At 41.8% G+C, this 17,808-nt stretch overlaps 1 protein-coding gene across 4 annotated transcripts in view; it reads right to left on the reverse strand.

The window, feature by feature from the left end:
• Positions 1-5,377: 5,377 nt before the first annotated feature.
• Positions 5,378-17,808, reverse strand: part of LOC115408299 (synaptotagmin-2-like) — a 68,552-nt gene continuing 56,121 nt past the window's right edge. For 2 of the 4 annotated variants that reach the window (XM_030118955.1, XM_030118956.1), the window contains 8 exons: positions 17,021-17,236; positions 16,570-16,727; positions 12,304-12,441; positions 11,295-11,462; positions 10,625-10,792; positions 9,717-9,834; positions 9,188-9,321; positions 5,378-6,374 (listed from right to left, as the gene is read on the reverse strand). In XM_030118955.1, the coding sequence (XP_029974815.1) occupies positions 6,159-6,374; positions 9,188-9,321; positions 9,717-9,834; positions 10,625-10,792; positions 11,295-11,462; positions 12,304-12,441; positions 16,570-16,727; positions 17,021-17,216 (1,296 nt within the window). In that variant the 5' untranslated portion in view covers positions 17,217-17,236 and the 3' untranslated portion in view covers positions 5,378-6,158. The remainder of the gene's footprint in view (positions 6,375-9,187; positions 9,322-9,716; positions 9,835-10,624; positions 10,793-11,294; positions 11,463-12,303; positions 12,442-16,569; positions 16,728-17,020; positions 17,237-17,808) is intronic. The other 2 variants (XM_030118957.1, XM_030118958.1) reach the window with 1 other exon arrangement.

Below are 17,808 nucleotides of genomic sequence, written 5' to 3' on the forward strand. Positions count from 1 at the left end.
TGCATAAGTGTTTTATTTTTTTTAGAAATCTGCACAATCAGGAACAGAACAAATCAAACCCGATAGCTGGGAACGTAAAGCGTGTGTGTTGGAGTGTTACAGTCATGCACACAAAGATGCACATTTAAAAATGAGTAATGTGTCCCGTGCATGCAGACCTGTACTCTACGGTGTGTATTCCGGTGCTTGGTTTTGCACACTGCGTCTGCTAAAGGGCCTTTTTATTTATCCCACACATACACACAGACACAGACACACACACACGCGCACACACACTCTCACGCAGCTCCCGGTGTCTGTCCCCCATAGAACTTGTCCGACGGTCACATGACCGTGGTGATCCAAGCGGTTAAAGGAAATAAAAGCATGAATAAATCTCTTGAATGTGCTATAAGATTACCTGGAATCACATTTGCCTCATCCTCTGATGTTTCCTCTGTGGACGGTTATTGTGGCTTTTCGTAGATTCAAACACTTGGTTGACGGATGCAGGCAACTATAATCAGGTACTGGCAGTATTTCTGTAACACACTGAAATCCGTGTGTGTGTGTGTGTGTGTGTGTGTGTGTGTGTTTTTTTTCTCTTTAAATTATTCTCAGTGCATCGTTTGGTCACAGTCAGGAGCATTACCAGGACAGCGAAAGGACATAATATTGCATTAGACAGTGTGCGGCGGCGGCGGCGGTGGCGGCGCACGACACACTGAGCACTGTTGCCGGAACAGATGTGGCAGTTTACGTCAGAAAGAAATTCAGTTACTGAGGTGATCGCCGAGGATTAGTTCGACGTTTTTTTTTTTTTGTTGTTTTTTTTTTGGAAGATTTGCTCATTTTCCTCCCTGGCAAGACGTACATTCAGACTTTTAGCATCCTCTTGTCTGTTTGTTAGACACGAAGCTCAGAACACAGACTGGAAAACAGCTAGTTCGGTCATATAAAATGAAAAAAAAACATCGACTAGCATCCCTTCAGCGCAGAAATAAATACATATATGATGTTTCGTTTTGTTCCCGTTGGCTTATAAGTGGTCTTTTCATCAATCTGACCTGATTTTAGCTGCAGATATTCTCGTACTGAGGCTTTTCCTGCTACATTTCTCTCTGTTTTGCTGCTTTTATGTCCACCTAAGTCCACAGTCTTTGAGTTCCTACATATTGAGCTTTAGGTGTATTCTTGGCAGTAGAGCAAATAAGCCAATTTTCCAAAGTTTGCAACTGAGCCTTCGATTTGATTCCATGTGCACGACATCAAACACATGTCGGTGCTTTACTCTGTCATGTATTGGAGAAAATCATAACGTTATGCATAGTTCTATGGGAGGGATTCAGCCTTGAAACTTGGGTTCCACTTCCTGACGTTTCTCTCTTCTATGCTTCACCGTTTGTTGCTTGAGCATTTATATATATTTTTCACTTCTGCTAAAGAAACCGACATAAATACATGAGCGTGAACCATAAATCACCAGCAGTGTGTTATTGATTGTACATGTAGTCACTAGTACATTCTTCTGCTAAACTGGAAGAAGAAGAGAAACTAGAAGAGTGACCCGGTTTGGTTCATAAATTGCACTCAGCCCAAGAATAGTACACACTCTCGTATAGATAATATAGATAATTTTAGCGTTATTATTGAGAAACCTATTGTGGTAATATAACTATTTCTTTATACTATCAAAACGAGGCATATACATTACTAATCACAATACTGGAAAATCAGCTACCTCTATGAAACAAGGACATCAACAGCTCGGAAAGTAGAAAAACACACACTCACTCTACTAAACTCACAACTGTTCTCAATGCTCACATATACAGTAAAATGGATTTTGCCCTCTTGATGAACAGAGACCTCAGAAAGGAATGTAAAAGAGAAACACTGGCCAAGGAAAATGAAGACATGTCAGAATATCTTTTTTTTTTTTTCTTCATAAATAGACTCTAGCTAGTCAGCTGAGCTCTAAAGAGTTAGTGCTTGAGTTTTATGGCTTTAAGTTTTATCTTATTCATTTATCTTGTATACACGTACACATATTGTATAATAAACACAGTAAAAGAGACACAGCCGTGGAGTGTTTCAGGTCATTTAAGTAGAAGAGAAAGAAATTAAAAACTTCCAAGTAAAGAAGGAGAAAAAAGACGGGATTCCAAGTCACTTGTGTTCGCTGGATTATTCATCTTTTGGCCCCTTGATATAAAGATATGATCCAACGGACTCCGCTCTGGGTTCAGTGCTGGCACATATAACAACTCCTACAATCCACCTACAGATTGCACAATTATTATATTCAGTTATTTGAGAACAACACCATAACAAATATGCTATTAGAAAATAATCATCTTGTAGACTTGGAGATCCCAAATTCCAAACATTAAACAGTTAAAACATGACTATTATTTTCTTTTACTTAAAAAAAAAAAAAAAAAAAAAAAAAAAAACAGAAAAAAAGAAAACAACAGCAATAAAATCCAGAAATAAGTCAATAAACATTGGCCTTCAGAAAAGTGCTGCAACAGAACGAATGGCGTCAAATAAAAGCTTTGATCACAAGGAATTAGATAGCAAGCATGCGGCTACATTTTCATCCTACATGAACTCACACACGGTACTGGACGACACACTTGCTTAAGAATTTCAGGCGTGGAAAGGTTTGTTATTAGTAATAGTACTCTAATATTTGAATGACATTCTCTCCAATGACCCTCATGGAAAATAAATACACATTTGTTTCATTTAGAAAATATACAGTGCATCTTTTTTTTCCCCCTTCGTCGTGTTATTAAAATGACAAATGACACCCATTTACGTACACGAGATATTTTTGCTTCGTCTCTAAAACATGCTCTTATGTACAGTATTTTGTATAAACATGCAGTATCAACGTGTATGAACTATGTATATAGGCAAAACTACACACCGATGGGTTGCTTGATTGCTTCCATGTTGCCTTTTCTTTAGTGTTGCTTCATAAACCGAAGAGAACCAGAAATAAATCGATGCGAGATGAAGAACTGAAGTCTGGTCTGTGGTCGTCGTAATAAAAAGTGTCACAATTTCCCACAGAGAGGAAGATACAAGAGCCAACAACCATCAAATTCCCAAAAAGACTGGTAATTTGCCAGAGGTTGACCTGCATTTGCTTGAATATCGGCGGACACTGCGCACAGTCAACGGGTAGTTTTTGCTGTTGGTGCTCTGAGACGGCAGGTTTATTGTTGTTGTGTTTTTTTTTTATTTTATCTTTTATAACTTTTATATCAATAGTGAGGCCAGCATAATGTTTACTGGGTGCCAAACACTCGACGCATATCAGGACTTCATTGAGTGAGCCTTCAGAAATTAGGTTTGGTCGGATTTTAGAAGCAAGACAAAAGGTCGTCCTCAAAGTTTCTCCTCAACAGAAACATCAGTTTCCAATATATAGAGCCAGTGAATAAAACAGTGTTAAAGGTGAGACGGCAGTGTGTGTGTGTGTGTGTTTAGGTGTTAGATTTTATTTTGAACCAACTTTGCTAAAAAGTTACGGGTTAATGTGAAAAAATTGGGTCTCTATTTCTCCTGCTACAGTGTAAACAACTTTTAATTTTGTTAAAATCAGTTAGTTTTACGTTTCAAATTGGACATGAAATTGAGAAAATTCTATTGAAGGAATGTTTATTGTCATGTGAAATAACTAAATAACTCTTATTGTATCACTTAAGGAAACATATAGTTTAAACTAAGTATTGATTAAAAACTGAAAGCAAATTGTATAAAAAAATAGAATGTTTTATGTCATATCTCCCCTCCATCTGCTTCACAATGGTTTGGTCCATTTTAATACCAGTGGATCAGTGAAAGTGTGTCGGAGTCGACTTTACTCAACACTGAACATGACCCTCTTTGACTTTAAATAACAGAATAATGAAGAACTATTTTTGCTCCTTTGTCAAAAACTTCATGTTTTGCAGTTAATAAGAGCATTCTTTCTCCGATGTTTGAGATTAAGTTGTACTTCAAAATCCAAAGTCAAGTGTTTTTTGTTTTTTTTTAATTTCATCTGAGATTTGATGCAAATCTTTAGACAAGTCATCATTAATTTAGCCGCTTTTACAGCCATTGTCAATAACCTCAAACACCATGAAATCGTCTTTTGTTCATGTCCCTCTGATAACATGACCTTTCTTCCTTGGCTCTATATACGTGATTCAGACGTTCTGTTTTGAAGGAGCTTGTGATCGGCAGTACATCAAAAATGTTCCTGTTTTCTCATCAGAGAAGTCCGTTTACACGAGGAGACCTGCCTGGCGTGTGCCATGTGCGCCGCAGAAAAATTCAATCTCACAACATTTTATCACAAAAAAAAAAAAAAAAAAAAGAAAACATAAAAGAAAAAAAAATTAAAGTACACAGATCAAATAACGGCGTCAAATTACCACAGAACAGAATAATAATACCCAGTAGTGCAATTAAATTCAACAGTTTGGTAAGCTGTGTATAAAATACACACGGATCAGTGCCTTCTTCCAGACCACATCCTTGCAATCAAGTGAAAAAGTGAAGCGTTCAAACCATTAAAACACGCACACAAAAAGGTCGAGGCAAAACAAAGCGATGTAAAAAAATAAATCAGCTGACGATGCACTCCTTTTGCTGTTTCCTTCTTTTTTTTTTAAAAAAAAACAGCAGTTATTCTCAACATAAGAATAAAATTAAAGCTCTGGTTTCCAAGCACCCTAAAATTAAAAAATACCGCATTTAAAGTGCAGAAGGAAGAAAAAGTGATTCAAGTGAAATAAAAACTAAAGATGAGCAAAAAAAAAAAAAAAAAACATACAGAGAAGTCAGAAATAAATGAGAACAACACCACTAACTGGAAGGCGTCCCTGGTAGTTGAAAATTGCTTATTTTGTTACTTGGAAGGCTTGTCTCCTTTATGACTGTAAGACGGTTATAGGGATTCCTTTGAAGTAAAACCCTTGTGTCAAGTCCATGACTAATGGCAGTAGCACTGAACAAGTGAGATACAGAATCGGAGGCGTTGGGAGGGGAGGTGGTAGACCGCAGGCAGTAATCCACACCTTGTAAATATCATGTCATTGGTGGTTGGAATCAGTCTCTCTCTCGCACACGGCTCTGATATTTCCACGCTTTTTTGTCGTTTCCGATGACAAGACGGGCAGCCTTTTTTGCACAAAAATACACAATAATATATATTTTTTTCTTAAACAGAACTTTCCCTCCCATAAATTAACGCTTGGCCGTGAGCCTCATGGGTCACCGAGAAAAACAAAACGACGACAACAACAACAGCAACAACAGAAAGAAAAGAAATACAGCGGTCAGCCTTTTGAATCCCACGTTTCTTTTCTCATACAGTGGAGGATTTTTTAAATATTAACAACCCGTTTAGAAAAAAAGGCATGGAGTTTCAGTTTCCTCTCAGTTTTCCTGAGACGATGGGTGGAAGGTCAACTAATCGAAAAAGGCAGTGTGTCTGTGGGTAACTGGATATGTGCCTATCCCTACTCTGCTACCCAGCTCTAGGAATGTACTTCAAACCAACAGAATCATCTATAGTATGACAACTGGCAGGTGTGGAACGCGGTGTCACGGAACACCCAAGGAATGGACCTGCTTGTGTTATTTCTCTATCATATGGCAGTATAAAGCATTTTTATTATTAAGCACTATTCTAAGCAAAACTGTGTCACTAAAGGGAAAAGGGTGAGTAGAACAATGTGAGTGAATGAAGGTTTTACCCCCTCTATCAGCAGATTCCCATATATAGCACTCTTACTCTTCATAGTCTACTCTGTATTCTTATTAATGGAACCACAACCCCAATACAAAAATAGATCTAAAGGAAATCAACGGAGTATCTGTCCATCCTGTATCTTGTCGTCTTTTTTCAGTGACATGATTTTAATTATAACATGTTGTTTTTTTTTTTTTTTTAAACTATATTCCCATCATGTTGAATGGCATCTATGGATCTTTTCAAAGGTGGCAACGGGGGAGGAGGAGGAGGTGGAGGAAGGTGTGGGGAGGGCGGGGTTATTCTGGAATATACACTGATATGTGGGACCGAGGGGGGTGGGGGGGTAGGAGAAGGAGGAAGGAGGGGGGGATGATGGGAAATGCATGGGTGGGTCAGGTGTGGTGGAGCTGGACGAGGGGGTTTACTTCTTGGCATTCAGGGCGGCGAGGGCGCCGTCCACCTCCTCCTCCGGCTGCAGCGGATGCCACTGGGCGATGGGGCGGCGGGGGTTGGCCAGCATGTCGGACCAGTGTTTGAGCCCGGCCCCCGTGGCCTTGCTCCCCACCCAGATCTTCCCGATGGCATCGTTCTTGCCAATCTTGTCGTAATCCAGCACTGTGATCACGGCTTGGATTTTCTGTGGAGCGCAGGGAGAAGGCGTTATGATAAAGATCATACTTTTAATAATATAAATAATTGAACAGACGAATGGTTTGCTGAAATAGTCGAGCCGAGTGTTTAGGGCACGCAGGCGGCGCCGGCTCCCTCAGGACTTTGCATTCTTAGAAGGTGGTGTGTGTGTGGGCTTGCTGCCATCTGCGTGGTCTCCAGAAACGCTTCGTCCTCATTTATCCTCTGAATCTTTACACATTGTTGAAAGCTTTTTTTTCCGTATATTTGGTGATATATTTGTGCATGCCTGCTGAACCTCTAACGGGAGGTGACCGGGGGGCATCCTGATGCCTAAACCCCCTCTCAGTCTGGAGGAGTAGAGGCTCATCAGAGTCTCTCCCAGGTGGTTCAACTCCTCATTTCAGCTGCTGGAGTCCATCATCAAATGTTCCACCCCAAGTTCATGACCGCAGGTGAGTGGAGCTGCTCTGCTCTGCAGCTCGGCTCCCTCTTCACCAGAACAGTCTGCTCTGACCGGTCCCTCTTCCCAACAATTGTAAATAACATCCTGAAATACTTGAACTCGACCCCCAGGGGACGGTTCCCTGCCCACCTCCTTACACCCAAACGCTCAGCCTGCATCGACCTGGCAGCCCATATGGAAATACATCTACAGACTGAGAGCAGTTTTAAATAAGACACAGATTCAGTGTCATTATCAGGTGAAATCCATCTGTATCCAACACACCCAGGCACACACAGTCCAGTGTGGTTTTTCTCCAAAAACTCCCCAAAGAAGTGCCAGCAGTGCAGCCCAAGGTGAAATCATTTGTTTTCTTTAAGACTTCCTGCTCCAAACAAGATGCATCATTAAAAAATCATGAATATAAAGAGTGTAGAAGAGCAACAATTCAGGGCTGCATTTGCATGTTTTTAAGAGTCACAATAAAAGAAATTACAATATAGGCCTCGGGCCGCAGTTACTCACTGCACAACAAATAGTCTCCCCTTCCACAGACATTACTTACATGATCCTAAATTTGACATGTCTGAGTAATTCACTGCCGCAGATTTCCTTTCTGTAATGTCTCTTTTTGTCAGTTCTGCATAAAATACATTACAAACAGACTTCACCTCGTCTGTACTTACTGAAGAAACAGTCGACGTGCTACATTAATCCCCCGGCTGGGCGCTGCTGCAACTATACTTATCACGAGCAACCTCAGACACAGCCGAAAAACTTTAAAAAGTGTGCTCAAATAACAGCAGCTGGTCGCACGTTTACCACAATCATCTGTTCCAACCCGATGCAGCAATGTTTTTATCGCATGAGGACTTCTGGGAAGGTGCCTGCAGGCAGCACGGGGACCGAGCCCGGTCTCCAGCAGCTTCGATCATCCTCAACACTGCGCAGTTGTCATCTTCACAACCCAAAGGCCAAATTCTGAGCACAACTAGGATTCATATGAATCACAGCTGCTAATGTAATCCAAAGAAAAAAAATCATGTTTGTATTAGTCTGAACAGCAAACTTTATTTGACCCTAAAAACACACTCAGTAACACAGTTATTTGGGGTGATTGTTGCTTTCTTGACTTGGTTTAAATGAGCTAAAAATGTAGTTAGTATGTACAGCGTCTAAAGTCTGAATAAATGCTGTACAATAAAGCAACCAGTCAGTCAATGACAGCAACTTAGTTTTCACATTCGACGTCCTTCTTGCGACCAGGTTTTTTAAGCCTGGATCCTGAACATTGAAGGTCAAGATTTAACGCAAAGCACCACCACGGAGAGCAATTGAAATATATACTGTATATAGATAAAGATCTGTTCAAAGGGGTTTTTTTTTAAATTTCTTCTTAAAGACTCTCCACACAAGATAAATATCTCAGATTAGATAAACGTTGAGTATCATTGTCTAACAATAGAACATGAAAATGAACACTGTGACTCTTACATTTGCATTATGTCTCCATGCAAGTTTTTTTTTCAAGACCTGAGATATTTTTATTTTTCATGGAAATGCATGATTCTGTTTCAGAGGTGTTTTCTTAATATTTAGAATCACTATAAAATCATGTTCTGTGATTCATCAGGCTTAGTTATGAGGAAATGGGAAGATTTAACAAAGTTACTAAATATAGTGATTACAGCAAAAAACTGACTTTGTGATTTTTTTTTCTAACCCTGCGATGTAAATATTGTGATATAAAAAAAAATACATTCATTTTCAACAGATGAGCTGAACAGCAGTTTAAGTTATGTCACACTCCTGCCATCTCGTTCACAATCAACCTTTTGGTTGCTCATTTTTCACTGTTAGGGTTAGAAACTCACTCCATGTGAAGGGCTGTGGTCTGTATCGGCAAACTGATGAAGAACAACTGTGATTGGTGCATTGCTGTGCACAGTGTGTGTGTGTGTCAGGAACCCTGCGATGTGACTGCTGCACACAGGTGCATTGTGATGTTCAAATGATATATTGTGTAACTGATGGATTGACAGCTGAATTTTTTTATGGCATTAATATGATTATATTATTTAAAAATAATGTGATTATAAGAAAATGCAAATATATAAGTGTGTTTAACCAGTTACTCTGTCTTCTATGGGGAATAGAAGACACACACAGGAATATTTGTGCAGTTTTGTACTTCATGAACATCTAAATTCTACCATTGATTCACAAACATGTGTCTTTATGTTCATTATCTACTTGATGTCTTTATTAAACAGGAACCTGTGCTTTTAAAACATGACTTTCATGTCTTTCACTCTAATCTGTTCTACATCTCAAAGGATTTTAAAGCATTTGCAGAATTCACTCCATGTTCTCACCTGCATTTGCTCAAGAGGAATCTCAAAGCTGAAGGACTCGTTGTAGTACGGATTCAAGGTGTTCTTTTTCACCGTCGTCTTCTTCTTCTTCAGCCTCTTTCCGTTCTGCAGCAAGTTGATTTTCACATAGGGATCTGAAAACAGGAGGGAGACACGACCGTGACACGCTGATCCAGATCTCTCTCTCTCTCTCTCTCTCTCTCTCTCTCTCTCTCTCTCGCTCTCTCTCTCGCTTGGGTGGCAGTGCGGCGATGCACCAACAGATGGGGCCAATGCCGAAGCGTGGAGCGGCGAGGGATGCTGCATGGCGAGTACTGCAGCGTCAGCACGTGAGCAGAGCAGGACGGATTTAATGGCTGTGCTCGGAGGCACACTCCCTCGTTCACTGCGGTCTCGCTGCGAGTCGCTGTGTTTGGGTGAGCTGTGCAGCTAAAACAGCACCGAGTGCAAAAAAATGCAATAACAACAACAACAAAAAAAAACCAATGTGTTGTGCTCAGTGCTGCATATATAGAAGAAGTATCCCCACCTGACAGTCCACCCACGTCCATTTTCTTCAGGTTCTTAGCCTCCAGAATACAGATGGTGAGTTTGCCGGCAGTGGGGACGTAGCGCAGGGAGATGCAAATGTCACCCAGCTTCTCGGGCTGTGAGGAAGGAAAGAGGGAGGGGGCGAGAAAATTAAACAAAACTCAGACCTCTACCCCGCTGGACGATAAACACATTAATGTACGGACCTTTTAAATTCAACGCGTTGTTACAGATAATCCCTGCTGCTGTAACTTTTTACGATACTAGCTGGAATTATTTTTCATTACATGTAAATCTGTCTCTTTTTTTTTCAATTAGTATACGAAACTGCAAGCACAATTAACTGTGGTGTAGTTATTCCTTATGATGGCTCTGGAGGGGCAGTTTTATTGTTTTAAACTCTTTTTCTCCTGCACCATTATAGTTTGTGTGGCTGCAGGATATCGCAGATGTAACATGCGCTTCAGCGAAAAACAAAGAAAAACCAAAAAGCTTCATGATGTCTGTTAAGCTCTATGAAAACCAAACACACATTCAGAAGTGACAATTTTTTCTAAATATATATTTCCGTTCCTGCACTTTTCTTGTCACAGATAAATGTCAGCTTGAAGAAAAAAAAAATGTTCAAAAAATACATTTTCTAACCATATATTTTAGGAGTCTGTCCAAATATCAAACAGCATTAAATATGTGAGCGCTCTTCTTCAGCAGCAGTGTTTGGCTACACTTTCATGTTTTGGCAAATCAGAAATCAGACGAGTTTTCTTGGAGGTAATTTGGGGGGGACTCCAAGAAATAATTCTAATCTCTTTCTCACATGACTCATTGGTAAACTTTCCAATTTTTCCAACTCTCATTCAGACCAATCTTTTTGAATGTATTCTCAGAAATCCCTGCTGCGTTTACCTCCTCCTGATCAGCGCTGTCCAGGTCTCTCCACTCCTCAATCGGTTTTGCCAGGTCGAGCGTGTTCATGGGTATTTTGATCTCTCCGATCACATCATGTTTCGAGAAGCGATCGAAGTCGTAGACGGACATGACCAGAGTCTTTCCTCCCATCTCCTGGAAGGGAATCTGAAAGAAAAGCAAGCGACCAATTTCACCCATTTAAGACCTTTCTGTAGGAACGGAGGAACCGATCTCACATGGATGATCAAGTATGCATGAAGTGTATAAAAGCGTCCGTATTGGTCGGGACTCTGGACTCGATAAGCTGCTGCTTCAGCAGAGCTGCCCGACTCTGACAAGGTAAAGCCATTTGAATTGTTTTATAGGGAGCTGTGTCAGCAGGCGCGGTGCGCCAGAGGTGGCCTTCTCCTTTAATTCGATTTTCTGCCATACTCCTCTTGTCAGACACCTTCAGTGTGTCTGCCGCTTTTTATCGTTGCTACCCAGAAGTGTTGGAGTAAAAGAAATCAGAGCCTAAGTACCTGCTAAGTGGCACAAAGGAAGAAGGGGAAAAAAGGAAGAACGGTTCACCTCTGACAGGATCTGGTCGACCCATCAAACGGTTTGACGTCGGCGCCGCTTGAATAAGTAATGTGGGAAAGGTGAGAGCTCCTCAGTACCAACTTACCTTGAAGGTAAAGGTCTCGTTGAAGACAGGATTGAGCGTTTTCTTGTGAACTTTGGTGTCAAACTTCTTCTTCTTGTCTGGGAGGACGAAGACCTTCACGTAGGGATCTGAGGTGCCGCCGCTGTCCATGGAGAGCAGGTCGGCTGCTTGCAGGATTCCAACAGTCAGCTGCAAATGCAACAGTTCAACCATTTAAATAAGGTAAAGGTGACATCTCTAGATGAATAAAAACTCATTTTTCATCTTTTACTCAGTTTTTTGTTAATGGATAGTTAGTAAAAGCCATTCTAGTCTAAGATAAAAGAAGAAGCAGCTCCATGTAAAACATGCAGGCAGTATCAGAAGTCATGTTGTAGCTCTGGGTTTGTGTTCAGCTTTAGGAGATTTTTGCATTGCTTTTTAAATTTGTTGGAAGTTTTTGCACTCGTGTTGAGGTTTTTGTATCTAGTTCTGGTTTTCTTGATTTCTGTTGTGGACTTGTATCTGTTTGGGGGTTGTTTCGAGACGTTTTGCCTTTTCTAATCTTACGACTTTTTCATTGTTGTTGCTTTTGTACTGGAAATTATTTAAATCAGGTGAAATATGCACAAGCATACTGTATTTGTGAGTTGTTTCATTGCTGTTGTGGCTTTTGTTTATTCATTATTAGCTTTTTTGCAGTCCTGTTGTGGCTTTTGTTTGCAGTTCTTGCTTTAAGAATCTGGTTGTAGCTTTTGTGTTGGTGGTTTGCATTTGAGTGTTTGCATCTTTTTCTTGTCATATTGTGACTTCTGCATTTGTGCTTTGACTTTTTCCTTCATTTGTTGCTTTGCATATTTGTGTTATGGATTTTCTAGTCGTTCTAAAGGTGAGTTGTGCATTCATGTTGTTGTCTTTGTCTCTGTGTCTTTCAGATGTGTGTTCAGGATATAGTAATCACGGCGCAGAAATGCATTTTCCATCGTTTTGTCCCTTCTGGGCCACTGTAATATTGACCACAACGTGCAGAATGAATCACTGAAGCTCTTGCCTTATTCTCCTGGAAGTCGTAATCGATGGAGTACTGCAGCTTCCCGAGCTTCTCTTTCTCCTTCACCTCCTCCTCCTTCTCATCTCCAGTCAGTCCCGGCTCCACATCATCCTCTTCATCATCGTCATCCTGCGGTTTCTGGAACGACAGAAGGGGGACAGGCAGCAGAAAAATCCAGTGAGTGGGCAGTCCGGAGGCGACAGCTGCGCTGAACACCAAACCTTGGGTATCAGCAGTGGGGTTAGTCACAGCACCTACCTGCCACTTACCCCCGTGTTACTAGTGCAATCTGTTCATCGATGACCACGGTTGCAACCTGACTTGATTTCACTATTTCTTGGGTGACACCATTTGCTGTTTTCTTTTGTTCATGAGTATTACGGGGGACGTAACATCTGCTAAGATCAGATGTGGAGAGTTCCTCCTCAACTACAACATGTTCTCTTTTTTCTTTGTCTTTTTTTTTTTTTTTTTTTTTAGTCGTGCCAAGAATGGAAAGAGACAGAGAAAGAGTGACATCAAAGAGAGAAACAACAGAATAAAGACAATCAATATACAAGAAGTGTACAGAAAAAAAACAAGAACACATCACATTGCAGTGCAATCTGCTATCACAGCTCTGCAAAAAATTCTGGACCTTTTTGTTGTTTCCGACGCATGAAAATAGCAATTAGGAAGCGTCAAATTATAGCATGATTTGCTTGTGTAGCTGCCAGTAATAAACTTTATTACATGGAGAGGACGGAAATAACAAAAACACAGCGGGGAAGAGCACTGTTACTTTGGAAGGGAATGTGTTGTGGTCAAAAAGGCAGCTACACAAATCCACAGTGACTCATCCCACATGAGTCACATTAACTCATTTATGAAGTTTAAAAAAAAATAAACATCGTGATGGCATATCCCACACGGACAAAGCTGCATCAGCAAAGATGAGCAGATCTCTTTTTCAAAAGTTTACAAAAGGTGGAGACATAAAACCTTGACAAATATAGCATCTACTGCAGAGCCGCGGCGTTATTGAATTGCACCACAGTGTTAGGTGTCCTTGATATTCTGTTTACCCCGTGTACAGTTTAGTTTTTTTTTTTTTTTTCCCAATTGAAAGTGAATGTCCTTACTGAGAAGAAAATGAAGGACAGAGCCAGGAGGAATAGATGTGATTCAATCAAAACACTGACGTTGTGTTTTCTAATGTTTCCTTTGAAAAGCTCCCAAACTTGCTGTAACCGCAGGTAAAAAAAAAAAAAAATGGTGCGAAAACACACACACTGTGCCGAACGACCAGCTGGACAGTTGGTTACTTCGAGCCAGACGACGTTAACGTCTGCCACTTATCTCCTTCTGACATCCCATAGTCTCATTAATGCTCTTACTCCGGTGCGGTGAGGGCTTTTGCTTTTTTTGTCTTTCCTATTATCGCGCTCCAGCCTGGCTGACGTAACGAAGAGCGCTGCAGAATAATTTCCAAATTTATTCCAAACAGTCTCCAGATTTTCCAGCTGATGGGAGTTATTTTGTTGGACGCTTGGAGAAAAAAAAAAAAAAAAAAAAAAAAATCCTGCAGCTCACTGACAGCTAACGGCTCCTGAGATCCGTAATCAGGGCAGGATGAGGAAGATAAAGCAAATCTTCTGTTATCGTCCATCTTGCCTTTTCCATCACACCCAGTGACTCGTGGGTGTTTCGTCCCCTTAAGAGGAGGTCGCGACTAATCGAGCGAGAGCAATTTGCTCTGATGTGAATATTAAAGTAAACTTTCATTTCGGGTACTGTACGGAGCCGGATAACGTCTCGGCATGTCCTACTTTCCTACGGCTGTCTTCTTGAAAAAACACTGATGTCGTCGTAAGACTGGAGGATCCAGCTACTCACTGATGAGCTGGAAGAGGACACACACACACACACACACACACACCACACATACGCACACACACAGAGAATACACACGTTCACCGCACACCATACGCACACACATATTTGCTTACATGCAGACTCTCAGGCATGCTGGAATCCTCGCTCTCTCGCTCTCACACGTTCTCACACCATGTCCTGTAATGTGGCATTCTCTATCTTTACCGTGGTAAATGCTTTTCATTCAAGCATGCCAAGGCCACAAAATGCAGGATCCGAGTTTATTTCTGACGGCGAATGTAAAATGGATTATCTTATGATTTCGGAAGAGAGGGAACAGTTGCGCTTTGATGCTTTTCTTTTAAACTTCTGAGACAAATTTTTGCCAAGCCCAAAAATTTTCAGTCGTGAAATGTAGACATCCATGGAGGAATCATGCTATATATTGAGAGTTTCCAGTTCTTCTCAAACTTCCAGTAAGGGTTCAGAGATAAAGACAACGGTACGTCTGAATGAATGCCCTGCGGTCAACTCCGTGGGGTGAGACGAGAGCTCATTACTGCGCTTTGATTAAACTGGACTGGTGCTGAAGCGGCCAGTCGACTGGAAGCTTTAGCTTTGGGTCTGAAAGAAATCCTCTGCAGTTGACTGCGAACGAGGGCAAACATTCTGGCCCACCATTTCTCCTCAGTGACACCCGAGTGCTTCGGGGGAGAGAGAGGGCATCAATGACTGTCACCTTGAACGTCAGCAGCATGGGTCATCCAGGAAAGTTACTCTCAAGTCAAGTTGTGGCCATTCAATGGTACCTACTGCAAGGGCATATGCTGGTCTTTGTCAAGGGATACAAACAGCTTTATCTGCGGTGGAACTCGGAGCGTGTTGGCACAACCGCTTCAATTTCATACCCAAGTCAATGAATCCCTGGAGATCAATTGTTTGTAAAGCGTTTGTTGGTTGTGTTGCACAATCGAGGTCTCTCATGAGGGGAGTGGGGGAACATGCTCTCAGCTCTCAGTTAGGTAGAGTTTCAGCTAATGTTTGACAAATACCCAGCTTACCCCTTGCACATGCATGTTAGTGATCTCTAGTGAGTTGCTCAAGTGCACTCGTCATTCAAAGGCTCAACCAGAGGATGATTCTCATGTTCATTTCAAACCATAAACACTTAAAACAGATAATTATTCTGTTGTTTTTGCCAAAAAAAAACAATTTTTTTTTTTGCAATCTTTGGAAATTCAAGACATAGCAGTTGGTGCGGCATGTCATATCAGTGGATTTTGCGAAGCAGCCTAATCGCTCCCATAGAGTCCTCAAGCACCCGCAGCACCTAAGCTTGCAAAAAACTAAGGAAGCCATAGCACTCATTGTCATCATCACTGCAATCCAACCCCTCCAAGCCCAGCCCAGCCCCACCACCACCACCACCACCACCACCCCCCCACCCAAAACCCCAAACACCGCTCCCCCCCTGCCCTGGCCTGCGCTTACACAAAGCGGCCAGAGAGGGGTGCCGCGTGCTATCAGACCTACCGTAGGCAGAGAAGTCCACCACAGTCAAGATACACGGAGCACACATAAGACACAAAGCAGGAAGGAGGAGAGCAGAGACAAAGGAAGAGATTGAACTCACAGCAGACACCAAAGAAGGGTAATCACAGCAAATGCAGTCAGCTACACTGTAGGGAGTGAGGAAAATGACAGATAGAGGAGCCTGCTCATTACCACAATCATATCTTGTGCAGCAAGGCCGTTGGGGTTTTTAATAACTCCACTTTTTGGATGTATGCTTATTGTACTTCATCGAATCATCAATCATGTGTGTGTGTGTGCAAAATAATAATAATAATAATTACAGTCCCCAAAACAACCGCATCATGCCAACTACTAATTTTCATAATTATTCATTTATGATTGTAAGGCAAACAATGGTGGGGGTTAATAGATGAGATTCCTGTCATTTTTCACTCAAGTCCCAAAGCACAAGTGCAACAATAACATTCATGACAAATACGTTAAATAACAAAAAGAGAGAGAGAAAGAGAGAGAGAGAGAGAAAGAAAAAAAAGACAATAATAATGGTGGATAAAGAATGTAATTTACACCTGTGGAGAACTTGATGGTGTTAAAGAAACATCAAAACATTCAACAGCCTGTCGGTAATATAATGTGATCTAGCAAAACTCACACAAGGGAGTTAAACTGGGTTGAAATATGTAAAAATGTGATGAATAGCGTGGCTTCAGTTAACAATACTCGTGTTTTATCTCAATCCATTACGATTTAAGCCCCACAGCTGTTACATAAAAGCCCCATAAACATGTCGAGGGCGTTCCTGGATGGCTTCGCTTCATGTACGGTGTGGGTGTGAGCTCCGCCTGCCGGGACACGACCTCCGGCGGTGAAACATACCTCTCCTTTCAGGTTCTTCATTCCCATGTCACCCTTCCCCTTCTTGCCCTTCTTGTTCTTCTTCTTCTTGCAACAGCATTTCTTGACGATGCAGAAGCAGCATGTTAGGATGAGCAAAGCAGCGACCACGGCGATGGCGATGACGGCCCAGGATGGCACTGGGGAGCGAAACACACGCCGGTGCGAGGATGAACAATCACTCAGCCAGCACCACGCCACGTCTCCAGCCAAATATGTCGGGTGAGAGGTGGTAGGTTAGCAATTAGATTGGTGAAAATTAGATTTCTCTGCCATTAGGAAGAACAGGCAATGATCAATACTGAATAAAGACATTACGTTGCTGCCAATGCCTGCAGCCAAAGAGAAAATCTAATTCTAAAATCGTTGCTTGGAGTCACGTCGATACAGGATGGTTGATGGCCGATCGGGACGGGTTTCGCCCGGCACTCACGTGGGATCTTGTCGATTTCGCTCAGGAATTTGTTCTTGATCTCGTTGAAGGCATCGTTCTTGTCGACGGGCTCGGTGGAGTTCTCGGCGGAGACTAACGCGACGGGGGCTGGAGTCACAGTCAAGGCACTGGCCTCCGTTGGCTTGGCAGCAACCATGGGCGTTGTCAGGGACTTGAGGGAGTGCCACTTAACCATTTCAGCTGCACACGCAGTCCCTGAAACACAGCAGGGCGAAATACAGCCATTAGGAGACCCCAAAACATCAAACTCATGACGCTTGTTCACTGCCACAGGTGACCATTTGAGAGTTAGTCATTAAAACTTTAAGAAAATGAAGGAATTTGTTGTAATTAGACATTTTGAAGTAAAGTAATCGATTGAACTTCAAGAAAACAATCAAATCAGAGACTGTAACAGCATCATTTATGGTTTGCTTCATTTGATTGCCCCTTTAGCAGTCTCAACGTGGCTACACGCTCATTCATTTTCACCCATTCACACACGGTCACACCAAAGGCCGCGGCTGCAATGCAAGGTGATTGTGCATCATTAGGGAAAACTCAGGATTCAGCCGGCCAAGCACACACTGACTCATGGACGGGGAGATCGAGCTGCCAACACTGAAAGTGGAAGACAACCCGCTGCACCAACTGAGCCAGAGCTGCGCCCAATAACAGACAGGAAAGAGTCAATATATTACAATAAAAACGATGGCTGAGCAACTGACATTCAAATGAGGCACTCGATCTACTGAGCCACTTAACTCACACTCATCTGAAAATGGCAT

The sequence above is a fragment of the Salarias fasciatus genome, chromosome 20, assembly GCF_902148845.1.
Source record: "Salarias fasciatus chromosome 20, fSalaFa1.1, whole genome shotgun sequence".
Lineage (NCBI taxonomy): Eukaryota > Metazoa > Chordata > Actinopteri > Blenniiformes > Blenniidae > Salarias > Salarias fasciatus.